The 27,979-nt window shown below is 34.8% G+C and overlaps 1 protein-coding gene and 1 long non-coding RNA gene across 4 annotated transcripts in view; both read right to left on the bottom strand.

The window, feature by feature from the left end:
• Positions 1-8,189: 8,189 nt before the first annotated feature.
• Positions 8,190-9,961, bottom strand: LOC107934216 (uncharacterized). Its single transcript, XR_001693827.2, has 2 exons — positions 9,656-9,961; positions 8,190-9,289 (listed from the first exon to the last, which is right to left on the bottom strand). It is a non-coding gene; the product is annotated as an uncharacterized lncRNA (long non-coding RNA).
• A 4,580-nt stretch (positions 9,962-14,541) lies between these two features.
• Positions 14,542-27,979, bottom strand: part of LOC107934225 (protein SWEETIE) — a 40,950-nt gene continuing 27,512 nt past the window's right edge. For 2 of the 3 annotated variants that reach the window (XM_041117547.1, XM_041117548.1), the window contains 18 exons: positions 25,447-25,540; positions 22,608-22,828; positions 21,819-21,963; positions 21,633-21,701; positions 21,181-21,237; positions 20,982-21,068; positions 20,773-20,901; positions 20,409-20,612; positions 19,813-20,274; positions 18,702-18,767; positions 18,181-18,278; positions 17,981-18,077; positions 17,691-17,835; positions 16,574-16,884; positions 16,341-16,475; positions 16,089-16,253; positions 15,871-15,996; positions 14,542-15,542 (listed from right to left, as the gene is read on the bottom strand). In XM_041117547.1, coding sequence (XP_040973481.1) covers positions 14,805-15,542; positions 15,871-15,996; positions 16,089-16,253; positions 16,341-16,475; positions 16,574-16,884; positions 17,691-17,835; positions 17,981-18,077; positions 18,181-18,278; positions 18,702-18,767; positions 19,813-20,274; positions 20,409-20,612; positions 20,773-20,901; positions 20,982-21,068; positions 21,181-21,237; positions 21,633-21,701; positions 21,819-21,963; positions 22,608-22,828; positions 25,447-25,540 — 3,349 coding nt within the window. In that variant the 3' untranslated portion in view covers positions 14,542-14,804. The remainder of the gene's footprint in view (positions 15,543-15,870; positions 15,997-16,088; positions 16,254-16,340; positions 16,476-16,573; positions 16,885-17,690; positions 17,836-17,980; positions 18,078-18,180; positions 18,279-18,701; positions 18,768-19,812; positions 20,275-20,408; positions 20,613-20,772; positions 20,902-20,981; positions 21,069-21,180; positions 21,238-21,632; positions 21,702-21,818; positions 21,964-22,607; positions 22,829-25,446; positions 25,541-27,979) is intronic. The other variant, XM_016866599.2, reaches the window with a different exon arrangement.

Genomic DNA, 27,979 nt, shown 5'->3' with positions numbered 1-27,979 from the left:
TCTTATTCCTCAAGCTCCAACTAAGAATTCCAAACACCATATCCCATCCACTGCAAAACATGAGGGATTGAAAAGATTTGCATACAATTGATCATGAATACGTAAGCTTTAAAATTCTCTAAGCCTCTCTCGTTAACAAACCTGACATGGTTAAGAAACATCTTCCCAATATATGATATGTCGTCTTCACAATAGCTGTACACCGAATTACCTGCAACGTGCCCCAAATTGACTCTATGATGGCCCTCGTAACTCCAAAAACATCGCCAAAGTTTATCAGGCTCCAAGCTATTTTGGTTATCCATTGCATAATAATAAGCTGACTTAGTGATAAAAACATGTCTTCTCTCCCAACGCCACCCAGAGAAGTCAGGGATATTCGACTGCAAAAGAGGCCACAAGGCACTAATTTTTAAAGCTATCGATTCAGTCAGTAAGTGTTTGAATTGTATCCAATTCCAATCCCCAATATGATCCATCATATTACATATAGGCACACTATTAGAACGCGCAAGGTCTAGTCGGATACTACTGTTCATCAAAGGCTCATAGTTTTTTACCCAAGAGTCGCGCCCAAAATCCACCTCACAACATCCCCAATGTTCCATATGATTCCACGCCTAACTCCTCACTTATACTTAGTTCGTAGTAGTTGAACCGAAGTTGATCAATCTTAAAGCACCAGATAAAACCCAAGGCAGCATTCTGTCAATCCAACCCTTTAATTCCAACGCCACCTTGAGACGTCAGTTGACAAATATCACCCTTTTTCACTAAATCAAATCTTTATCTTCTTGCCATCCTCACAAACAGAATTAAGAAGCGTAGGGAGGATATTACTATCACGGGTTACCGCATTAATGAATGCTTTAAAACTATGGATGTGTTCAATAATGCGGCTGTTAATTGGTCAATTGCAAATGTAATAAGGTGGCAGACCTTTTATGCAATTATGCCATTACTCAAGAGGGTCATTTGGTTTTTGGTATGGATAACCCTATGGTGATCCATAATATTTTAATTGATGATGCTATTAATTGAAGGTTGATCTCTTTAGGTCTTGTTGTCAAAAAAAAAATTTATTGTCTTCTGTGTGCCCCCAACAAGGTTTTGTATGATTTTCTCTATTATCGAGCTTATTCCTTTCTGTAGAAATGTCCATTGTATTGCATATAAGAACGACGACCAACATGCCTCGGTGAAAGTTATTCTTCTGATAGCAAAAGAGTTTTACCTTGCACTTAGACATTTTTTATCTCATATTAGTAATATTGATACGTAGCTTTAATTACTCGCTTATGAAGCAATAACAAAAGGCATCCAATTTATCCCTAACAAGTTTCATTTGCTCAATCGAAGCTTCTGTAAACAAAATTAAGCCATCTTAACACTCGAATCACCCCTTGTTAGCTTAATTAGTTCTCATCTACCCATACTCACGGCTTGAGTAATTGATTCGGCTACAAATAAATAATGTTCAAATAAATTATAATTCCAAACAATCTGCATAGAAAGCAATTTATGACACAATACAAAATTATGTAATTAACTATGTTGCTCAATATCAACAAGTACATCCTCTATAAAATTCCAATCCAATATATCATAAGTTTTCTCGAGATTAATTTTAGTCACCACCCGCTCTTACTTGCCTGACCTCTTACATATTATATGAATCATTTTTATACAATAATAATATTATCAACGATGCATCTTCCAACAGGAAGATCAAAGCTTGATTGCTTAAGAACTACCCAAGTTAGTATGAATGGTCTTAATTTTTTGTTCCTTTTGGTAACAATTTTTTACAAGACCGTACAAAACTATTGAATTGTCTTAAGAAACTCAATCTTTTAGATTAAGAAAAGAAGATTTTGATTAATCCATTTCTCAAATTGACCAATTCCAAATATTGTGAAACAAATTCGCAGACACCTCCATTATATTCGAAATATTTTAGTAAGAGAATCCATATAAACCACAGCCCCAGAGAGATGGCCACGAATACTAGAAGTCTAGAACCACTTTTTATATAAATTAATTTTATTTTATATTAATAACACATTTAATTAAAACCTACACTATTAATTACTATTTAGTAATTATATCTCATGTTTCAATTATGAAAATAATTTCATAATAGTACATATATTTCTTTTGAGAAATAGATTTTCATTTTCAATTTTCAAAAAATACGAATAGAAATTGTTTTCTCGAGGGCAAACTTTTAAAGTAATTTATTCTTTTCCTTTTTCCATTTTGCAATAAGATTAACTGCCCAGCTGCTTATTGGTTTCATTATAAACCACTAATCAAAAAAAAAAGTCATGGTTTTATAATAAACAACTTTCAAAAGTCACGGGCCAACATCTTGCAATAAGGCGTTCAATGTGATTTCAAACCTTTCTATGGCTCTCTCTCTCTCTCTCTCTCTTCCAATCATTAATGTCCCTCCCCGACTTTCAATGTTGTTCCTAATTCATATTGTTAACATTTATGGTGAATAACTAATATATTGATAATTGAATGAATGAAAGCACTACTACGTATTGAAAAGATAGACTAGAAATATGTTGAGTATTTGAAAGAAATCTTTGTATCTGGACTAGTATATGTTGAATTGTATATTATAGTGATAGTATTTATAGAATACAAGAGTAACTATTATTGCTAACAGCTTAACTACTTGATTGACAGACTAACAGCTAATAGGCTACCTCAATAACAGAGTCAACTATACTCTTAACCTTCATCCATCTTCTTGAGAGGTAAGACTCGAAGAAGATTTCGAAATCTAGCAAAGGAAGATACAGGGAGTGGATTGGTGAGAATGTTGGCGACTTGATCACACGCAGGAACCTCACCAACAATAATGGAGTCGTCGGCGACTTTTTCGCATACAAAAAATAGATCAAGCTTGACATGTTTGAATTTGGAATGTAAAATAAGATTGGTAGCTACGGCAACTGCATAAGAGTTGTTACACCAAATAGTAGGCGGATCAACATTTTGAAGTTATAACTCCTTTAGTAACGAGACCAACCAAGTAATATCACTAGTAGCTACAAAAAGACTTCAATATTCAACCTCAGTCGTAAATTGCAAAACCACTTGCTGCTTATTGGAATACCAAGAGACATGTGTGTGACCAAAATATACAAAATAGCCTATCGTAGAGCGACGATCGTCAAAATTCAGCGCCTAGTTAGCGTCTGCATAACCAACTAAAGAAAGTCAGACGGATGGACGAAAAAAAATCCCATAATTAAGTGTACCACATAAATATCACAGGATTCTTTTTAAGGCGACAAGATGAACAGTAATGGGTGTATGCATGAACTGGCATATATGATTTACCGCATTGCAATATCCGAATGAGTCAAAACCACATACTGTAAAGCACCTATAAGACTTCTGTACTCAGTAGTATAACTGAGACGGTCCCCTTCATCCTTGGGCAGAATAGATGAGCTAATCATTGGAGTATGGACACTCTTTGCTTGAGTCATAGAACTCTTGTCGAGTAGATCACGGATGTACTTTCTTTGGCAATGATGATAACACCCTGTGAAGGAACGAGTAACCCCAATCCTGAGAAAATAGAGGAGATAGCCCGTATCTTTAAGTGAGAACTTGTCGTTCAACTGCTGAACAGAGCTAGTTTACAAGTAGGTATACTTCCAGTAATGATAATGTCATCCACATACACAAACACATAAAGAGTAGAGTTAGTTGTAATTCGAAAAAACAGAGATACATCAGATTTGGATATAACAAAGCCAACAGAAACGAGAAAAGTCTTCAATTTATCAAACCAAGCACGTGGGGCCTGACGAAGCCCATATAAAGCTTTCTTCAGACGATAGACTAATGATTTTCCATTCGAACCATACTGAACATACCTCGGAAGTTGTTGTATGAACACTTCGTCAGCAAGATCACCATTCAAAAAGCATTATTCACATCAACTTGACGGAGCTGCCATTCGTTGGAGACAGCAACTGACAGAATTACTCAAAAAGTGGCAAGTTTGATCACTGGACAGAACATTTCCTTGAAATCAGATCCAAGGGCCTGAGAACATCCTTTAGCAATCAACCGAGCCTTGCAACGGGCGATAATGCCATCAATATTTTTCTTGACCTTGAAAAGCCATTTACACCTGATTACCTTGCGATTAGGTGTAACGAAACAAAATCCCAGGTGGAATTATGAATAAGAGCATCAAATTCTGCTTGAGCTGCAGTACATCATTCGGTGGTAGAAAAAGCCTCCTCAATGGTGTGGGGCTCAATAGCCTCAAAAGACAAAGCCTTGGGCTTAAAAATGCCAGCCTTAGACCGAATAACCATCGAATGAGTATTTTTCAAAGGCCAAGAAGATTCTTGAACCAAAAGGGAGGACTAAACAGTAGTAGGAGACATGGTAGAGCTAGAATCAACATCACCATTGGGTAATGAGGTAGAACTATGAGTCTCACGGCCAGAGCCCACCTCAACTTGAGGAACCTTAAAAACAGTAGGTGAGGGGTAGCAAATAGGAGAAAAAGATGACGGTAGAGGAGATGAGAGCTCCACGGGCCGAGAAGGGATAGTCTTTACAATAGGAACAAACATCGTTATGGAACCAGATGAAGACATGGAACCCTGCGTAGCAGACAAAGAAGACAAAAATCATTGTTTATCGAACACAACATGACGAGAAAGGATAATCTTACCATCCGGTAGAAGACACTGATATCTTTTGTGTTCAGAACTATATCCCAAGATTGTACAGGGTTGAGATCAAAAATCCAATTTATGACGCTGAGACAAACGTAAATATGGAAAATAGCAACACCCAAATACGCGTAGATGATCATATGTGGGATCTTGTCCATGAAGAACGTGATACGGAATCTGTCCTTTCAAAACCAAGGTAGAAAGACGGTTCATGAGATGAACAACACAAAAAAAATATATAGGCCCAAAATTCTATAGAGAGATTCGCTTGAGCCAAAAGTGTGACGCCCATGTCAACAATATGCCGATGTTTGCTTTTAGCCACTCCATTCTGTTCAGAGGTATGCAGACAAGACAACTGATGAATTATCCCTTGAGTTGCAAGAACAGAAGTGAAGGCTCGATATTCGTCACCTCAATCACTTTGAAATTGTTTGATAGTTTTCCCAAACTGAGTTTTGACTAGTTACTGAAACTGAACAAAGCAATCTACGACCTGAGACTTTCGTCGAAGAAGATAAATCCAAGTAAGATGAGTGCACATGTCAATAAAAGATATATAATACCAATTATTACCACAGGCAACTGATGCAGGACCCCAGAGATCAGAGACAACCAAGGCAAACGGATTATTGTATTCAGTAGTCGAATCAGGAAAGGGCAATTTATGGATTTCCCTTTTTGACAAGCAGTACAAACATTATCAAAAGAGGCTTTATTTGAAGTAATGCTAAATTTATTTAAAACAGATTTAACAACAGAAGTAGAGGGATGACCAAGGCGTTTGTGCCACAGAAAATATAGCATAGTCGTCAGACTGATTCTGAAGTCCAATGTGGGTAGTAGAAGAAGCTACAGCAAACTGAGCAGATGCAACCAACAGAGAAAAATGATAAAGCCCATCACGAATGTGGCCCTTCAGCAATATTTCCCGAGTCATGCTATCCTTAATAACATAATACGTTGGGTGAAATTCAAAAAACACACCATTGTCAATGGCAAACTGAGATACAGATAGGAGATTTTTCCTTATAGTCGGAACGCACAAAACATTAGATAAACGAAGTAATTTAGAGTGCGTAGGTGAAATATTAGGGGGCAGTAGTGGTTAATTTCATAAGCATTTTATCACATAACTTGTTTATAAGAATCTAAACTTGTTACTTATCTTTTCGTTTTAAGTCAGTATTATGAAAGTGTAAGTGACTTTTGAGAAGAATCTCTCTAATTTATATTTAAAACGAGATTTTGAAATACACTAAATTTATAATACCAACCTACAAAATTGTTTAAATATCAGTAATTATATATATTTGGTATTTTTCATATTCATTTTACTATTTATGTTTAAGTTTATAGTTTCCCCTTTCAATAATATTGTTCAAAGTAAATAATTTTATCCATCATGTAAGGTTGATTAAAATGTTTTTTTTTTTAGGGGAGGGGGTTGTATAATGGTTTCATCACTATCATCGTGGATAGGTTGCATCACTTTTGGGAGTTTCTCCATGAAGAAGACCAAGCTAATTGGTTTAGTAAATGTGAAATGGTGGTTAATAGCGTAAGTGTTTTAAGACACGTCTTGTTTATTTATAAAACTTTAAAATTGTTATTTATTTTTATTTTTAAGTTAATTGTAAGTCGGTATTATGAAAGTGCAAGTGACTCTCTTGGCAATTTTGAGAAAAATCCTCCTAATGCTCTCTCTCTCTCTCTCTCCCTCTTTAACAAAATATATATATTGAAATACACTAAATTCATAACACCAACATACCAGATTGTTTAGAAATCGGTGATTATATATATTTGGTATTTTTCATGTCCATTGTACTGTCAATGTTTAATTTCGTAACTGTCCCTCCCAACAATGTCGTTCAAGATTAGTAATTATATCTGTCATTTTTTTGGGGGGTGTATGATGGTTTCATCCCTCTCTTTTGCAGGATCTGCAATGAAAAAAAAGAAGACCAAGTCGATTGGTTTAGTAAATGTGAAGTAGTGGTTAATTGCATAAGCGTTTTAACACACGACTTGCTTGTTTATAAGACTCCAAAATTGTTATTTTTCTTTCTTTTTTTTAAGTTAATTGTAAGTTAAGAAAGTGTAAGTGACTCTCTTAGCAATTTTCAAAAGAATCCTCCTAATGCTCTTCCACATATCATTTCTCTCTCTCTAAGAAAATCGTGGTTACCTCTCCCCTATAATATCGTTCAATGTTAGTAATTATGTAACATAGGGTTGATTGAATTGGTTTTTTTTGGGGGGTATATGATGGTTTCATCCTTATCTTTTGCAGATTCCTCCATGAAGACAAGAAGACCAAGCCAATTGGATTAGTAAATGTGATGTAGTGGTTAATTATATAAGCATTTTAACAGAAGTCTTGTTTGTTTATACGACTCCAAATTTGTTACTTGTCTTTTCTTTTTAAGCAAATTGTAAGTTATTATTATGAAAGTATAAGTGACTCTCTTAGTAGTTTTGAGAAGAATCCTCCTAATGCTCCTTCTCCCTCCCTCCCTCCCTTCCTCCCTCCCTCCCTCCCTCCCTCTCTCCCCCTCTCTCCCTTTCTCTCTCCTTCTCTCTCTCTCCCTCTCCCTCTCTCCATATCTCCCTCTCTCTCTCTCTCTAAGAAAATATAAATTTTTGAAATACAATAAATTCATAATACCAACATAACGGATTGTTTAGATATCATTTTTGCTGTCCATATTTAAGTTTGTAACTGCCTCTTTCAACAATGTCGTTCAAGGTTAGTGATTTTATCTGTCATTTTCTGGGGTGTATGATGGTTTCATCACTCTCTTTACCAAGTTTCATGAAGACAAAATACCAAGCCAATTGGTTTAGTAAATGTCCAGTAGTTGTTAATTGCATAAGCATTTTAACATACGTCTTACTTGTTTATAAGACTCCAAAATTGCTATATATTTGTCTCTTCTTTTTAAGTTAATTATAAGTCAATATTAAAAAAGTGTAAGTGACTCTCTTAGAAATTTTGAAAAGAATCCTCTTAATGCTCTTCCACATGTCATCTCTCTCTCTCTCTAAGAAAATCGTGGTTATCTCTCCCCACAATATCATCCAAGGTTAGTAATTATATCTATGTTGTAAGGTTGATTGCATTGGTTTGTTTTTTTTTGGGGGGGTGTATGATGGTTTCATCCCTATCTTTTGCAAGTTCCTCCATGAAGACAAGAAGACCAAGCCGAATGGTTTAGTAAATATGAAGTAGTAGTTAATTGCATAAGCATTTTGACATTCGTCTTGTTTATAAGACCTCAAATTTGTTACTTGTCTTTTCTTTTTAAGTTAATTGTAAGTTGATATTATGAAAGTGTAAGTGACTGTGTTGGCAATTTTGAGAAGAATCCTCCTAATGTTCTTCTACATGTCTTCTCTCTCTCTCAGAGTCTCTCTTTAAGAAAATATATATTTAAAACAAGATTTTAGAATACAATAAATTCATAATACCAACATACCGGATTGTTTAGATATCGATAATTATATATACATTTGGTATTTTTTATGTTTGTTTTATTGTCCATGTTTGAGTTTGTAGTTATCCCTCCCCACAATGTTAGTAATTTTTTTGGGTGGGGAGGGGAGGGGGGCGGTTTTATCCTATCTTTTGCAGTTTCCTTCTTCCATGAAGACAAGAATGATCAAGCCAGTTATTGGTTTAGTAAATGAAACGTGAAGTGGGAAGGAAGACCGTTTCCTTCCATGTAGACTCATATAATATTAACGTTCGGACCCATTTCCAACATACTTCAATTTGAAGGATAGACTGCATTGCTGCTCTGCATTTCTATTTCATTGCGAAGTAGATAGACCACTGCAAGGCGCTCCTCCTTCTCGCCCCCATGTTCCAAGCATGTTATAAAAATCATCATACGCCCCCCACATTTCTACTTCAGTGACTGAGCAACAACCAAGGTTATGCGCAAATCCCCTAAACCAACGACCCCCATAATACCCCACCCGTGGCAACAAAGCCGGTTGTACTGCTTCTACCATTATCAGTATTAAATCTTATACCAACCGAGAGGTGGTTTCTCTCCCATTCCCTAGTACGACCCTGCCAAGTTTTGCTTGCAAATCTGACCTTGCTTTGATCACCTCATTCCACAATCGACTTCCTCTTTCAAGGATGTTCTCCCATGCAAAGAATGCCTCATTCAGTATCCTACTATTCATCTCATTCCTCAAGCTCCAACTAAGAATTCCAAACACCATATCCCATCCACTGCAAAATATGAGGGATTGAAAAGATTTGCATACAATTGATCATGAATACGTAAGCTCAAAAATTCTTGAAACCTCTCTCGTTTAACAAGCCTGACATGGTTGGGAAACATCTTCTCAATATATGTGTACAGGCCCAATTATGCCCGGCCCAAAACCAAAATAATAGCCCATTAAACCATCAAAATTTTCAGTAATCAACCCTAGCCCCTAACCCTTGCGCTGCTGCCTCCATGTGCTGGCCTCAACGTGCACAACGCCCGAGACAGGTGTCCCATACCATCGCCCATACCTTCTGCCTTCAACCATCTCTGCCATCCCTGCAAACAAACAAAAGAGGACAGAAAAGGAACAAATAAGGCACGTGAACAACAGAGAAGAAATAATAAACAAAGGGAACAAGAAAAACATTGGCTTTAAAAACCGAAATCTATCATTTGTAAGAGGGGGAGGATTTTTTATATTTCAAAAGAGAAAAACAATTGTAAATAGGGGTTTTTCTTTTTTTGAATACAAAAAAACACTGTAATACGGGCAGATCTGAAAAATCAAAAAAGCAAAATAGAAAGAAAAGGTTTCGTTTTAATCTTTTGTCTCTTCATTTTCTTGTTTTTCTTTTCATTTTCCTATAAATCTATTTTAAATAAAAATATGAAAATAAAAGGAAGAAGAAGAGAAAAACTTACCTGAATCACCTCACGGTCACGTCGCCGGAGTCTCCTTCTCCATCGCCGAAACCGAGCCCAAAAAATAATAAAGGGAAAACCTTCTTCTTCCAATTGTAGGCTAAGGATGCCTGGCTTTCAAATGAGGGATAAAGAATGGGGGTTAGGGATTTGTTTTGATTTTTGTAGAAAATGGCAGATGGCCATTCAAGTGATTTTTTTTATTTTTTTTTAGTCTTAATAACTAGTGAAACGGCGTCACAACCCCCAGGATAAGTATATTTCTGCTTTTGGGATAAATTTTGCAAATGGTCCTTCCACTCTTTTGATCTGCTTCGATTGGCCCCTCTTTTTTGTCCCTTCTTTTTCTTTTAATTTTGGCTCAGAAATCTGCTGGTATCCCATTTTAGTCCCGCATAAAACATGGCATTTAAGAGCATAAGGATATTTTCCCTTTCGAACCCTCTGTTTCACTTGCGCGTTACAGTTTGGTCCCCTGCTTCATTATATTTTTTTCTCGTTCTTTAAATTCCTTTAAACTTTTAGTCAAGCCTTTTTATTTTATGTATTTGTCCATTTATTTACTTATTTGATTAGTTATTCATTATTCTTTTATTTTATTTGTTTAAACATTTACTTTCTTATTCATATATTGTCATTTTATTTATTTTTAATCCTTCCATATATTTATTTACTATGTTCTGTTTTATTTATGCTTCTATTATTATTATTGCCTTATAATCTATTATTTTATTATCACCTAATCGTTAACTTATCGCTCTTTTTTTGTATATTAAAGAAAAATATATTAGATTGTATATATATATAATTATTTTTTTAAAAAAATCTATTATCATTATTATTATTCTTATTATTATAATTGTTGTTGTTGTATCTCCTTTTTGTATTTATTTGTCAACTATTTTTTTACAATATATTCATTTCGTTTTATCATTTTACTTCTTATTATTTTATATCTTTTTATATAGATTTAGAACTTTTGATTTTCATTATACTATTAATATCATTGTCACTATTATTGACACTACTGTTCTTTTTATATCATACTATTTTGTTCTTTTTATATCATACTATTTTATTTCCTCACCTATTTTTAATAATTCAAGTTGATTTACTTGTATTCTCTCATATACTTTTATGTTCTACTATTATTACTATTATTATCATCATATTATTAAACTAAATAATTTTATATTGTTATTATTACATGATATATTTTATTTTCGTATTACTATTATAACGCCTCTTTATTATTATTACTATTGTATTATTACTATTATTATTTTTATATTTTCCCATTTTTATTTACTTATATGTTATTATTTTTACATTAACTAATTTAATATATATGTTTTTTAGCACATTTATTTTATTTATACATCATTTACCATTATTATTATTATTTCATCATCTATTTTATTTATAGTTTTTTTTTAAATAATTTCAAACATTTAGCTTATTTATTATTTCCCTTTGTTATTATTCGTTTGAAGCATTTATTTTATCTTCGTTTTTATCATCATCATTCCCATTTGTATTCATGTTTACCCTGTTATGATTATCAATTTTTATTTGTTATGCATTCTTTATTATCTCGTTTCATTACGAATTTAGGTTTTATCTAATCCGATAATAATTCTTTCACAAAAGTAAATATTTCGTATTTGGTAATCCAAGATAATCGTACCCTAATTTACTGGGTTTCGATTTTTCTCATTTAACCTAAATAACGAAATATTTTTTTAATCATAATACGAGTTTTAAATAAAATGTTTACTCTCTGAGATTTAAGGTGTTGTGTCCTAACTCATTGGATATGACATCTTATTACCTCAAGATAAGATTTTTTTTTGCAAATAAAGGCAATGTTCGGTGTTCGAAAATTCGAGGAAACGTGCCCTAACTTACTGGGTTTTGATTTTTCTAGTTCACCCTAAATAATCGAATATCCTTTTTAAAAAGGGGTTGAAATATATGAATTTTATATAAAAGGCAAGCTCGCTCTCGAAAATTCAAGATGTCGTGTCCTAATTTACTGGATATGACATTTCATATTTTGAGACGAGAAGGTCTTTAACACTTGAGTTTTTTTATAAAGAAGGATCGTATTTTAAAAGTCTTTTAAGTTTTTAATTTTCGACATTAAGACACTAATTAATCAACTAGGTACCAATTTTGGGCGTATCGAGGGTGCTAATCTTTCCTCGTGCGTAACCGACTCCCGAACTCATTTTCTGATTTTTCGTAGATCAAAAAATTTTTCGTTTTAGTAAATTTTAACTTTTATTAAAATGATTAATTTAAGGTGACCCGATCACACCTCATCAAAAAGGATTGGTAGCGACTCCCATTCTTTCATTTTCAAATCTAAGTCGATCCCCGTTCCATTTTTTAAAAAAATGGTTACGACAGTATGAGCTGTCGTCTCCACAATAGCAACACACCGGATTGCCAACAAGGTGCCTCCGGAATCTATTTTCCTTAATCAAAAGCTTTTGCTGGTCGCCAGACACATGAAAATTGACTCTATGATGGTCATCGTAACTCCAAAAACATCGCCATTGTTTATCAGGCTCCAAGCTATTTTGGTTATCCATTGCATAATAATAACCTGACATAGTGATAAAGACATGTCTTCTCTCCCAGCGCCAGCCGGGGAAGTCAGGGATATTCGATTGCAGAGGAGGCCGCAAGGCGCTAATTTTTAAAGCTATCGGTTCAGTCAGTAAGTGTTTGAATTGTGTCCAATTCCAATCCCCGATATGATCCGTCATATTACATATAGGCACATTATTAGAAGACGCAAGGTCCGGTTGGATACTACTGTTCATCAAAGGCTCACAGTTTTTTAACCAAGAGTCGCGCCCAAAATCCACCTCCCACCATCCCCAATATTCCATATGATTCCACGCCTAACTCCTCACTTATACTTAGTTCGTAGCAGTTGAACCGAAGTTGATCAATCTTAAAGCACCAGATAAAACCCAAGGCAGCATTCTGTCAATCCAACCCTTTAATTCCAAGGCCACCCTGAGACGTCGGTTGACAAATATCACCCCTTTTCACTAAATCAAATCTTTGTCTTCTTGCCAGCCTCGCGAACAGAATTAAGAAGCGTAAGGAGGATATTACTATCACGGGTTACCGCATTAATGAATGCTTTAAAACTATGGATGTGTTCAATAATGCGGTTGTTAATTGGTCAATTGTAACTGTAATAAGGTGGCAGACCTTTTGTGCAATTATGCCATTACGAGGGTCATTTGGTTTTTGGTATGGATAACCTCACGGTGATCCATAATATTGTAATTGATGATGCTATTAATTGAAGGTTGATCTCTTTAGGTCTCGTTGTCAAAAAAAAATTATCTGTGTGCCCCAAACAAGGTTTTGTATGATTTTCTCTATTATCAAGCTTATTCCTTTCTGTAGAAAAGTCCATTGTATTGCATATATAAGAACGACGACCAACATGCCTCGGTGAGAGTTATTCTTCTGATAGCAAAAGAGTTTTACCTTGCACTTAGACATTTTTTATCTCATATTAGTAATATTGATACGTAGCTTTAGTTACTCGCTTATGAAGTAATAACAAAAGGCATCCAATTTATCCCTAACAAGTTTCATTTGCTTAATCGAAACTTTTATAAACAAAATTAAGCCATCTTAACACTCGAATCACCCCTTGTTAGCTTAATTAGTTCCCATCTACCCATACTCACGGCTTGAGTAATTGATTCGGCTACAAATAAATAATGTTCAAATAAATTATAATTCCAAACAATCTACATAGAAAGCAATTTATGACACAATACAAAATTATGTAATTGACTATGTTGCTCAATATCAACAAGTACATCCTCTATAAAATTCCAATCCAATATATCATAAGTTTTCTCGAGATTAATTTTAGTCACCACCCGCTCTTACTTGCCTGACCTCTTACATATTATATGAATCATTTTTATACAATAATAATATTATCAACGATGCATCTTCCAACAGGAGGATAGAAGCTTGATTGCTTAAGAACTGCCCACGTTAGTATGAACGGTCTTAATTTTTTGTTCCTTTTGGTAATAATTTTTTACAAGACCGTACAAAACTATTGAATTGTCTTAAGAAACTCAATCTTCTAGATTAAGAAAAGAAGTCTGATTAATCCATTTCTCAATTTATGACACAATACAAAATTATGTAATTGACTAAGTTGCTCAATATCAACAAGTACATCCTCTATAAAATTTCAATCCAATATATCATAAGTTTTCTTGAGATTAATTTTAGTCACCACCCGCTCTTACTTGCCTGACCTCTTACCTATTATATGAATCATTTTTATACGATAATAATATTATCAACGATGCATCTTCCAACAGGAGGATCGAAGCTTGATTACTTAAGAGCTGCCCAGGTTAGTATGAATGGTCTTAATTTTTTGTTCCTTTTGGTAACAATTTTTTACAAGACCGTACAAAACTATTGAATTTTCTTAAGAAACTCAATCTTCTAGATTAAGAAAAGAAGAGTCTGATTAATCCATTTCTCAAATTGACCAATTGCAAATATTGTGAAACAAATTCGCAGACACCTCCATTATATTCGAAATATTTTAGTAAGAAAATGCATATAGACCATCAGCTCCGGAGAGATGGCCACGAATACTAGAAGTCTAGAACCACTTTTTTATTTAAATTAATTTTATTTTACATTAATAACAAATTTAATTAAAACCTACACTAAATTAATTACTATTTAGTAATTATATCTCATGTTTTAATTATGAAAATAATTTCATAATAGTACATATATTTATTTTGAGAAATAGATTTTCATTTTCAATTTTCAGAAAATACAAATAGAAATTGTTTTCTCGGGGCCCAAACTTTTAAAGTAATTTTTTCTTTTCCTTTGTCCATTTTGCAGTAAGATTAACTGCCCGGCTGCTTATTGGTTTCATTATAAAAAGTCACGGGTCAACATCCTGCAATAAGGCGTTCAATGTGATTTCAAACCTTTCTATGGCTATCAGCAACTCTCTCTCTCTCTCTCTCTCTCTCTCATCAGTTGGCAGCCAAAACATACAAAACTTCACGAGGGAAAAAAAAAAAAAACTTATCTTCCAATCATCAATGTCCCTCCCCAGCTTTCAATGCTGTTCCTGATCCATATTATGTTCAGTATCGGAAAGCCCTACATGAGGCAGAGTATCTAATACTAAATCAGTATCGACTTTATTATCTGAACTCTCCTTTTGCTGCTCATCATCCCCTGCGACATCGATTGATCCTTCAGCATCTTCACTATTTCCAGTTTCAGTTGATGCCCTTCTTTGCACGTGCTCCTCTATCTTTGTGGATATTTCTTTCACTTCTTCAACTGCAAGATCACACAAAATCTTCTCCCTGTTACCTCCGTCACCTGAGCAATCAGATAATATTTCTGTTGCAACCTCTGAATGCTCCGCATTAGAGTTATTTATACTATTGTGATTTTCTGAAGATAAATATTGCTGACTATTATCAGTACTGATTTCCAAAGCAGAAGAGATGGACTCATCATGGTCCGATTCTTTTACTGTCCTCTCAACTACAGAATCAGTTTCAGCTGCATTCTTTGTGGCTGGAAAAGACTGGAAGGCATCCCAATCGTCTTCATCCTCTTCATCTTCTTCCATGTCATCATTATTGGTACCTATAGGGGTGGCTAATGGAGATGAATATCTTTCTTCACTTTGCTGTTTAAGCTTCACTTGAGTAGCTGATGGTAAGGCATTGTCCTCTCTTCTCATTTCAAGTGGAACTGGTAGTTTAATCTCTAATTGCGGTGCCACAGATTTCGTTTCTCCAACACTATGGTCCAGTGTTACTGAAGCACGAATAACCCCCTGAAAAAAGAATGGTGATTATTATTTCTGAACAATGTGGCCATGGGAAAAATGAAAATTGCAAATCAAACAAAACTTTAGGCAACAAAGTCTTCAATTGCCTATTTCTATCAAAAAAGTGAATCCATTGCTCTACCAGAAACATGTGGAGAAAAACTATTAGTGAACTAGATCTATGTTTCTTGAAAGGAAAAAACAAAGCCATCAGGTTCGATCTAACAATACAGTTAACAAGTTTACCAAACTTGAAATTTCCCATTTTATGGTTCTTTCAATCACAATAGAAAAACTTGTCATCTATATGGAAAGAAATAGAAAGCAAAAACACCTGAAGTTGCTGTCTATGCGTCTCAGACATCAATAACAACACATCCTTGAGATGACCAGCCGAAGAAGGAATTTGGGCAAGATGAGAAACAAGCCTGATGGCGGTGTTTCTTATGTCATTGACTTCCTACCAACATGATCATAAACAAAAGATTGTTTAAAACAACCATAGAAATACTTGTTCCAATTTCAAATGTTGAAGGCTCTTGAACAAATTACCTGAGAACAATTATCCTCTGATGCCGAGAAGATCATAACAATAGCTTCCAAAAAGAGACTCATGAACCCTCTCTCGCAATCACTCTCTTTTGAAACTGTTTGCAGCAGCATTAGGACTTGTAAGCACTCCCCCACAATAACAACTGATTCTTTAGTCATGGATTTCTGTCACCAAGAATAACACAAATCCTCAGAAAATTACTTGCAAGGAGCAACATGGTTTAAATTTGTGGAAACAAATAGAAGGTGCACCATTAACATGTTTTTGATTATGGTGAGAATGCCCCCAACCAGCTCTCCAATAAAGAATACGATGGAACTATTGTCTTCCATATTGTTACTTTTCAGTACCACGCTTTTCAGCACCTGCAAACCGATAGCCTGTACCTGTGCCCCAAAAGTGTTTGATTATCAGTCATACACTGTTTTGTACATAAAACAGGCAGGTAGACCTGGACATTAAAGACATGAAAGGTTTAAGTTACCTGTAAATTTGAGTCAGTTAGTATAGTAAGCATACAATCAGTGCAAAATTTAAACACCGAAAAGTAGATAGGATCACTATCTTTGTTGCCTTCTAGACATTGAATTTCATGCATTATCTTGGGCAACATAACTATCTGTTCAATAGAGAATGCAAGCTTCAATAGCAGTAGTTTGCGTAAGTCAGATCTCTTATTATGCAGGCGATGAATGCCTTCAATGCAATCCTTGGTCAAATCAGCAAGTTCATCTAGAGAAGTGCATAAAATATTTCTCAGGTGGACAATGGCATCATCACCAAGATTAGGAGCATCTGCAACATAAATTTCAATTAGCCTCCATGCAACCATAAATGAGTAAACAGCCACAATATGATCATATTTGATACACATGACAATGCAATAAATCTAACCAAATCCTCACTCTTAAATGATGTGTTTTCACCTCGTCATTCACCCAAAAAAAGAGTATGTGCTCCTTTTCAAGAACATTTGTAGAAAAATTAATCATCAAATAAAATGTGGTATTCAGAAATCAGATGGTTAATGTCGGCAGCATAAGTGCAGAAAAAGCTTTTTTTTCTTTAATTATTGTTAATTTCATGGGCTTACGTATTCAACATGATTCTTTCTTTAAATGTCACTGATCATTCCTCTTACTTCTAAACAATTTTCCCTTTTACCTACAAATTTACGAACACTGCTTAGCTAAGAAATCTTTTTTGTTAATGTGATTTATCTACTACTTTGTAGCAGTATAATTTTCCCCTATTAATTTCGAGACATTGTAGAAGCCCATTTGAGAACTTTATTCGCGGCAATAAAAAGGCATAAACATTTCCTGGAACACTGATTTTGATACAATAAAAATTCAAATATTGAAGCACAAAAAGTTAATTTTCCACATAACATAGTTTGATGCATAAATCTAGCTGAAAAACAATGTTAAATTTCAATGAAATAACAAAAATACTCGCTAACAAATCTAATGAATATTAGATATTATTTTCAGATCCTTAACTAAATCATCTTAATGACCTACGAAGAAACAGAAATTACATGTTTAAAATGTAGGTGTATTCTTATAAATGTAAACAGAAAAAACAGGAAAAATGCTCACCATCAATGAGTTTCTTCAACAAGGAATTCACACACTTCACAATATCAGTAACTTTTGATAGGGACAACTCAGTTGAAGCTTGTCTGATGAATTTGTAGCCAATCAAAAGAAATGCCAATGCTACTGAATGCAGGTGTTTCTGCATCTTTTGAGACATGTGGTTCAGTAGGCAATGAGTTAGTAATTAAAAACAAAAACCAATAAGAGTGCAATAAGTCAAATCTTGGTAAAGAATCACAAGACAAAAACATATGGCATAATAGAAATCTGAAAAAATACACCAAACACACTTTTGGTTGAAAACGCCTCATTATTGTCTTCGCAGCAACAAATAGTGGAAATAATAAATCTTCCCAGCAGGCTTGAACAGGTGAGAATGCACTAGCACTGAATGCAGAAAACAAGATCATTATTGCCCAAGGTTAGAATTGTCAATGAGTTTCACTAGCAATCTACTAAAATTACTTAAATATCATGGTAAATTTTATACCAGTGAAAAACTCTAAAAAGGCAACCCAAACAAAGTTCCACCACTAGGCAAGCAAAATTTTCTGCTTCAAGGAAATCTTCAGGGCAGTTGTGCACGATCTATTGAAGCAAACAGAAAACAGAACTCTCAGCATCAACTCTATAATAATTCATCATTTTAAACTTATACAACTAATTTTGGGGAAACAAACATCTCCTGTTGGTTTTGCTAAAAGAATCAAAACTTCATAACCTCATAATAGAAGGGAAGTAGAATTAAAGGGAAGAATTCAGTAATGCATGTGTAACAAAATGCAGATTTACAGGGATAGCAAAATATCTCAAAGAGAAAGCATGATGGTAAAGAGATGGAAATTTAGGAAGGAAACACATCCTCAGTCATGTAGTTGATCACTTGCAAAAATTGATCACAGGTAATTTGAGTTTGGTGAATGCTTTTCTCCAACAATACTAATAAAAGGCCATCGTGAGATCAAATTTGAAGCAAGAACTTGAATTTATTTCAGCTAAACTGAGAGTTACCTGAGATAGAACAGATATCGCAAGACTGTTCCATGAATTATCCATGTAGATGGAATAAGAGAAGACCTGCATGGATTGGATATGACAATTTGATAGTAAAAATTATTCCAAACTAGATAGAAGAAATCATCATGGCACAATCATCAGGGTTAAACTGAAATTAGAGCAACCTAGAATTATTTTGTTTGACATTGCCATGCAGATTTAAAAGACTATACCTTCTGCTGTCATATAGAAACAAATATACAGACAAACACATACAAATATATTGGTCTTTAGAGCCTTAATAGCGAAGTGGAATAAAGGTATGGGGACATCAAAACCATTTCACATGTTTATTGCAGTTCCATAATTTTTATTTGGTGTAATCTGATCCTTAAACTTGCACAATGGGAATAATTTGGTCAAATATGTAATGCCATCCACTAGCTATCACTACTGATGATAATATGTAAGCCATGTATACTTTTAAGTAAATTCTCAATTCTTTCCTTTTGGTTTTTCCTTTTCTTTTCTTCAGGGTTTTATAGTTAGCCTTCTCCTTTTCTCACTATTTTTGGCAGAGTCAAATTATAAATCAGGCCATTCAATCTCAAAGGACAATGGAGTCGCCATGTAGAAGATGCCCTTAATGGTAAACAACTATAGAAGTCCTTACTTTCATCAAAATTACCAAAACCAAATACCACCACCTTTGATACCCATAAAAATAAGTCAATATTATATCATAACAATTAATCTACAGAAATGATAAAAATAGTAAACCATCTGGGGTATACACAATTTCAGCCTAGGACAGTAGTAACTTTTAGCAAATAAAAATTCCAAAAGAGTATAGGTTCAACCAATTGCATCGGCACCCAAACCGATTTCGGTCAGAATGTTGCCACTTGATAGCATGATTATGGAATAAAAGAATGTTTCAGGTAGCACAATTTTTCAAAGAATTTGAAGTGAGAAGACAAAAACGCATCCCTAAACTCCTTTTATTTAATCTAGAAACTGAGGAACAAACAGATAAAAAACTATGAAAGCATAATGAAAAAAAGGCACAAAGTAAATGCTACCAAAAATTAAAGTAAACAGGAAACGAAAAGAGAGAGATCACTACCAGGAGCAGTTCTTCACAGATGTTTACGGTAAGAAAACCAGCTGAGAAAAACTTCTGTGTTAAAAGAAACTGGAACACTGGCAAAACAATTTCATAAAACTTCAAGCCTGGAGAAGTTGTATCCTCAGCAGGAGTATCTCCATCATGTTTCGCTTTAGCTGAGGCTAACGGTATAACTTGTTTACAAAGGGCTGGATGTTGTCCCTGAAATATAACAAGCAAAGCAAAGCCCCACAGAAACTGGTATTCTTCGGATTCCAGTTCAACCATACTGTACCCAGATACTAAGCTGCTTGCTGACATATTTTCAGCAGCAGCTTCAGAGTTTCCATTCCTATCAACATTCACAGGAACTGCATCCAGAGCAAGTGCTTGCAAAATAACAGGCCATGCTTCTTCCAAGCAAGGCTGCAGCTTAGACGAGACCAGAGGTGATTGAATAGCATCAAGGAATGAGTTCCACTAAAAGAAATGAGCCAGAAAATACAATGTTAATGAAGTTATGTTTATTATATTTTAGACAAAGTGTTTTTGTGTCTATGTGCAAGTATTATACATCTGTTAAAATTAACAGGTTCACAACCAGTTCAGCTTACGTTTCTTTTGAGATTTAGGTGCAAGCACACACAACTGTAATCCTTCAAAAGCGAGATCCAGTACTTCCCCAGAATGCTTGAACTTCTTGAGAACAATGGTAACAATGCTAGATACTCATCAGGAACAACAGCTTGGTGTCTCCTCAAAAAGGCATATGTATAACACTTGAGAGAGGCATGAGCGGCTAGAAGTCGTATCTTGATCTATTTTAAATAGTAAATTAGAAAGAGCTTCATCATAGTAAACAGCCATACCAGAAGCAAAAATGAAAAAATAGAGACAACCACCCACTCTATACTAGTACTAACTATGTGAGATGGATCTTTTCTACACAATGCATTCATTGTTCTGCAACCAGCATACCTTACATGATACCCATTCTGCAAATGACGGATAATATAGGTCCTTGAAGTCATCCAATGGGCGAGATAATAATGAAAATATACGTTTCACTGCAGCTTGGTCACCACTAATTATTCCGCTTGTCATTACCTGAAATTGTAACATGTCACCACAACCATATTTATGTCCAAAAGTCTTTTTGAATATTATAAACATATAAATGCTCCCACCTTGGTAGCCAGCAACAGACCTGCCTCCAAAAGAATAGGGCCAGATGATGTATCCAGTGCAGTGCGAACAGCAGATATTAGTTGGGCCTAAACTTCATAAAGATTTCAATAATTACTAACCCGTTGCACAATATGAAATCACACCAAGCCCTGACATCCTTAGAGAAAATACTAATACACAACAACTGCATCAGCTTACTTGATACTGTTCTAGTAGAAAGTGTCCTGGAAGCTCAGGATCAGGAACTGTTTCAAACTGAAATACAGAGCAAGGAAAGCAGAAACAAATTAACATTGTCCAACATTAAGCATTCGATATATTATCCCTCAGCCATCATTTAAATTTGAACCCAAGAAATCTAAATGAAAAGTTATAGGTTGTATTAGCATCCATTGCTACTTTGCTTAGTTGGAGACTCTTCAAAAGTTAATGCCAAAAATATATTGGTTAAATGAACAAATAACAAGAGAATATCAGTAGCTACAAAAAAAATTATTTGGTTAGCAAAATAAAAATGTACATTAGGAACATTTATAAAGATTGAAGTGTATCTAGTTTATGCCATTAAATATTAGTTCAAAATTCAAACAGGTATTTAGCCGAAGAAAACTACCTGATTAAATGATATAACTAGCATTCCCCATACTAACCTTGTCTACAACTGAACTTAAAAGTCGGACACCAATTGGCCGCATATTTTCAAACTGAATTGTACTTATCTATGAAAAATAACATATAGAAAAATATGGTGTCAGCTTTCAATCAAATTTCAAGTGTTTAAGTGACAATATTTCCATAAACTATTGACTTTCTATTTATATTTTATTATTCAGAACCTGATAAGCAACTGATATTAGCTCTTGAACTTGGAGGACTAGCCAATCACCAGAGGCTTGTTCATTTGCAACTTTTCTGCTTGCTAGAGAGAGATCAAAATGTGCAGGATTCTTGCCCACAGCTTCAGGCAGATAACTCAAGCACCTACAAACCAGCAAGTTATTTAACTAGAAAATTTTATTACTGATAAAGATGAATCCTGTCAGAAAAAAGTGACATCTTTATGGACATATTACATGTACATTTTGCAGGCTTTGTAGGCCTACATGTTCAGGTTTAGTTTAAAGTTAAGGCTCAGATTACGACTTCAAACTTTTTCCCATAGGAATCATATCATTTGGACTCCATACAGAAAGCAAAGAACTTTAGATGATAGGTTCTACTTGAATAGATTTTACAATGTGATGGCTTAAGGGCAACAGAATAAATTTCATGTGAACATTCCAACAAATCCACGAGATTATTCCTCCACTAGATATTGTACTTTTATTCAAGATAAACATATAATGAGCATGCCAGAAGACATTCTGCAAAGCATAAATATTTTGAGAACTGGATATATGGTTTTGAACATTTAGAAGAAAGAATTACATGCCAACAGCCATGTTGTCTGTTGGTACAATGTTGAACTCTTAGGGTTCAATCCCTGGCAGCCTCCTCAACTACTAAAAAGGGAAAGCTTAACAGATAAACAAGCAGAAGAAGAGCTACATCTATTACTTAGTTCATTGACAATCAGGGAACCATGACAGGTTAGCAAAATGTAGAGATAAAGAAGAATCACATACTCAGCAGCAAAAACCCTGGTTCGGTATCTGAGGTGCTTATCTCTATTGCGACCAACAATAGAAGTTACAAATGCATGACCTTGAACTGGAATGTGCTTAGAGTCAGAGACCATGTTTTCATCATCATCTCCAAAATTTAATCTTGAGTCACCATCTGGACCACTAGTAGAATCATTTCCGGAACTAATCTCAGCAGTAGCTCTTGTTGACATAGCAAGGACCTGAGAAAAGTTGGAAATGAAATTTTCTGGTACTTTACTAAACAACTACAAACAAGAACAAAAAAATGCTTGAACTCAACAGCTCTTCATACTCCAAAGAAAACAACATGTCAAAAACTCTTAGCAAATACCATCATTCAACACAACAGGATACCACAAAAGAACATATGCATGAAAGCCAAGTTCTTGTCGTTTACCTTTTTCAACTAAAATCCAACTCACCATGACCAGAATCTTCAAACTTGGCACAAAAACTAACACGGGGAAGAAAGATATCATTTTTCTTTTTCCCTTTCTCCAAAAGGGGCCACATAACTTGTGGTAACATAAATCTCTCCCACAAGAAAATGATACCATGTAGGAGTATGGCAATTTCAGGCCCTGAGAAACTTATGGCCAAGTGCCCCACAACCAAGCTATCTGACATACCCCACCCCCCAACCCCCCCTAAAAGGAACTCTTGGTTTAAAAGCCACCTGAAATAACTAAAGAAAATAAAGGGAAAGTTCATATTGCTGCAAACTTTCTACTATCCTGTTTGATAAGTGAATAAAACAAAATCACAAACAGGAACAAGAACAAGGCATATTTTTACAGTACACAAAACAATAAAATCTAAAGCACCAGGCACCACCACGGACAATTGCCTATGAACCATCCCATTACTTCTTTACCAAGCACATTAAAACCCAATTGACAATGGCATCACAAAATCAGGCAACCAAATCCTTTTCACCCAAGACAACATAAAGATGGACATCGACTGATTTAGCTGCAGCCTTACACAATGTATTCAAATGAAATTATCCCCTTTTTGGAGGTTATTAAGGGTCAAGATTCCTGGCAAAGCTTCCATGCAAAAAAGGCCACCTTGGTTAGGACTAGCGTTCTCCAAACTGCTTTCCAAGGAAATTTTCTCTGTTCTCTTAAATTATCCTCATCAATTAGTAGCAGACTTTCACCCTCAAAGAATACTCTACCATCAAGTCTTCCATACTTCTAGTGCATATCTTCTGAAAAATGAATTCCACACCTTGAAGGGAAGTTGAAATAAGTAAGAAAAAGTCTCCAGTTCCTGAGCTTCTGTCTTTCTCAAGAAATGCACGTTCTAAGCCAGCCTACCATTAGACATGGAAAATAAGAGCACACAAAAGCACCCTTATCTTCTTGAAATTTTGGTCTAAGGCCATCGGTTTGTCCATCACTAGATGAGAAGCCATCAGATAGCCAACGTGCAACAAAATATCTAAGAAAAAGAGCTGCAATTCTCAATTTAGACAATAATTGGCAAATGAAAAATGGCAACCTTGGCTGTTTAAATTAACTCACCATTTGCACAAGCCATTTATGAAATTAAGAATTCTAGTTTCCTTTACTAGCTATTCCACTATAATCGTCTTCCCTTTTTCCAAATCCATTAGATTTAAAACAGCACCAGTTATTGAAAAACTAATTTATATTACAACTCTTAATGTAGATATAGAAACCCAACATAATGGATATCGTTTAAAGCGGAGTGCCTTGAGCATCTTTTTCCTCCAGCAGTGTTGGACAAACTTATTTACACACACACGAAGATGCCATTAGCCTGAAATAAAAATGTGCAAATTGTATACGCACACACAGATGAAGATGCCATTAGCATGAAGCGACAATGGTAGACTATAGCTTCCAGCCAGTGGTTGGCACCAAAAGGACTTGGAGGAGCAACGCCAATAGGACCAGACTCAAATGGGTTTCAGAATAGAACCACAACCAGTCTCAGGTTAGCAAACACCATCTATCCACACATTGATATAAATCACTTCTATAAGTTTGCAATGTATATTATCTCATGGAAAAATGAAATTTCTCCATTCCAAGTTTTCCTGAATAACAGGAGAAAGGACCAAAATCAACTCGCCACCAATTCCAGATGTAATGAAGACTAAGGAAAGCATCTGACTCTCATACACATTTAACACAAAAATTACATAATAGCACTTATCTAGTCCCTCACATCAGGAAAAACCGGAAGAATCTGCTAAGCTTCTATTTAAGTAACTACTCAATGGATAAGTAACCGAATGGGTTTACCATCTTTCATCCCAATCATAATGGAAAGTCCTATTAAGTTCTTCTGTGCCCCAGTTATATGAAGACGATAAGTATTTGTCTTCATTACTGAAACCAGAAAGAGAGAGAGAGAGAGACCACAAGAGAGGCGCGATGAAATAGCACAAAAAATAAAATAGAAGAGAAAAACAATATTGACAGAAGAAAAAGCACATTAGTATATTAACAAAAGAAGAAAATACTCTAAAGAGGATCTCACAAGGATCACATGAATTCATGCTTATAGATGATATGGATACAGAATTTCAAAAGTTATTAGCTAAGTTATTACAAGAATAAAACTAAACAAGCAAATAAAAAAGTCCCTTCCAGCATTGGCAGAACTGTAAATATAAGGGGCTAAAAATACTAACTAAATTGAATAGTAAAATATGGCAAACATCCTTCTGTAACCAGGAAACATCCCTTTAACCTTTATATATTATCAAAGCCAAGAAGTACTGCATCAACTAAACACAGAATTCATTTTGGGGTGATATGCCATGGAAGAGCAGAGAACTCACCATGTTACGACAAATTGATATCCATCGAGAAGGACGTGAAGGGCAAGACACATAAAGCAGTCGCATGATTGTGCCACGGATTAAATTCCCTATCCTACAAAAAAGATAAATAATAATAAAAAAATGAATGAAGCAACTGAAAGACCAAGCCTTACATAAAGAAAAATACTACACCACAAAAGCTTTAAAGCCAATTATTATCCCCCACCCCCCACCCATGCCCTCTTTTGTTTTCTTGTCATGTTATCCAAAACCACGAATATATCAATGACAGAAGTATACATATGACCAAAAAGTTGACACAAAACAAAGAGCCAGATAAACATCTGTTCCAGGCAAAAGTAGAAACTTCAGGCAGCCTCATCAGCACAGCTTTACAATTGAAAGTGATACTATCACCTTATTTTTGAGTAAAAGGGAGAGAAAAAATTGGTTTGATAGAAAGGCATAAAAAGATGAAGTGAAAAAAAAAGAGGAATCTTGAGGATAAACTTGCAATGTTGAAAAGATATTTGTTTCCTCTTGTTGCAAGGATAACTTGCCAAAAACCAACATATACACAGCATTCTGACAGAAAATGGTACTATAACTTTTTAAGAAAATTACACATTGATCAAATCAACATTAAGAAGTTTCCAAAGGTTCATTGGATGGTATTGTCATCAACATGGCAATGTAGTGACCTTCGTATCTAATTACTACACTGACCATGCTACAAGTGGAGATCTAATCAAGGTGTTTGGTGTTGCATGAAAGCAAGGCATAATCTAGTACAATGTGCAAAAGAAGATTCTATTATATTAGTATTATAGTAACAATCTCTAAGATTATAATATTTCATTTCATAGTTAAGGTTATATGCAATCAACCAAAATAGAAAAACAATTTAAGACTATCTTTGATTAAATAAATTTTAACATTATCAAAGAACATTAAGGAAAAGAACTCTGAATTAAAAGATAAAGTACATCAAGTAATACTTCATCCTTGACATTTCATTGTCAATGTTCAAATTGGCAGGGAGGTTAAGGTGGAAAAAATCATGTAGTTCATACTAAAAAGTGAATTTTTTTCTTTACATGCTAACTTTCAGTGTTTAATGGAGAAAGTTTAGAAACATGAAAACTGATGAGGAATGTAAAAAACAAAAAAGACCGAACCATAGAACTTTAAGTTATACCGAAAAACAAAATATGGACAAAGCACATGGGACCGAGGGAGGAATGAATAAGCTAAAAACATTGACTATAAATGTCAGATTTCAGTTTCCTAATTAAGGAATATTTGAGTGTATCAAATAGGATTCTGTAAATATTTTATCCCTAACTTTAAGGCTGTTTTTAGGTACAGCATCCCTAGAATTAGTATGTTTCCTAGTGTAAAGTTTCCTAAGTTAGGCTCACTATGTCTATAAATATTTATGTAATTTCTTGTGAAAAATATAATTGAAATAGCCTGTTTTTAACATGGTATCAGAACTTTTTTAGCCCGATTTCTGGGATTTTTTTTTTCTTTGTCTGGCTATTTTTTTCCTGATTCCAACCAGCCCTCAAGCCTGTAAAATTTGCTCAAACGAAACATGACTGAAACTGTCAAGATCAGTAACACTGGGGATGTCTCAGAAGTTTCTGTGAACAACTCAAACCCAACAAGTGAGTTTCAGAACATCCAAGTAGCCTACAGGCTAAATGGGAAAAATTACCTGAAGTGGTCTACTGGTTCGTACGTTCTTGAAGGGAAGAGGAAAACTGAGTCAGTCACTCGGAACTGGACCTAAAGAAGGAGATCCTAAGTTTGATGCTTGGGATGAACAAGACTCTATGGTAATGTCTTGGTTATGGAACTCTATGATGCCAGAAATCAATGATACATGCATGTTTCTTAACACATCCAAAGAAATATGGGAAGCTGTGAAACAGACTTATTCTAAAGTTCGAGATGCTGCTCAAATATATGAAATCAAGACTAAGATTTCATCTACCAAGCAAGGAAGTCGATCAATCACGGAGTATTCCAATCTGTTGCAAAGTTTATGGCAAGAGATGGATCATTACCAGTGCATTCAGATGAAGTGCAGTGAAGATGCAGCACTCCTGAAAAGGTTCGTTGCAAAGGATCGAATTTATGATTTTCTTGCTGGACTAAATGTTGAGTTTGATGCAGTAAGAGTTCAAGTACTTGGAAAAGAGGAATTACCATCACTAAATGAGACAATTGCAATTGTTTGTGCTGAGGAAGGAAGAAGACGAGTTATGGTTGAGAACAGTCAAGTGGATAGTTCAGCCTTGGTTACAAAAGCTGTGAGAGGAGATTTGGCCTGGAACAGCCAAATAGTGAAGATAATAGACAGACAGAACGTACAAAGCCTATTAACAGGGATTCCGTATGGTGCACCTACTGTAAAAAGGCCCGTCTCACTAAAGAAAGATGCTGGAAACTCCATGGGAAGCCACAAACAACAAATAAAAATTTTTCAGAAAAAGGTGGACAACCAAAGGGACAAAGACGAGCATATACAACAAGACAGCTGGAT

This window comes from Gossypium hirsutum, chromosome A07, assembly GCF_007990345.1.
Source record: "Gossypium hirsutum isolate 1008001.06 chromosome A07, Gossypium_hirsutum_v2.1, whole genome shotgun sequence".
In the NCBI taxonomy this organism is placed as follows: domain Eukaryota; kingdom Viridiplantae; phylum Streptophyta; class Magnoliopsida; order Malvales; family Malvaceae; genus Gossypium; species Gossypium hirsutum.
Note: the sequence above shows the minus strand (reverse complement) of the source record. Positions and strands in the feature narration are given on the sequence as shown.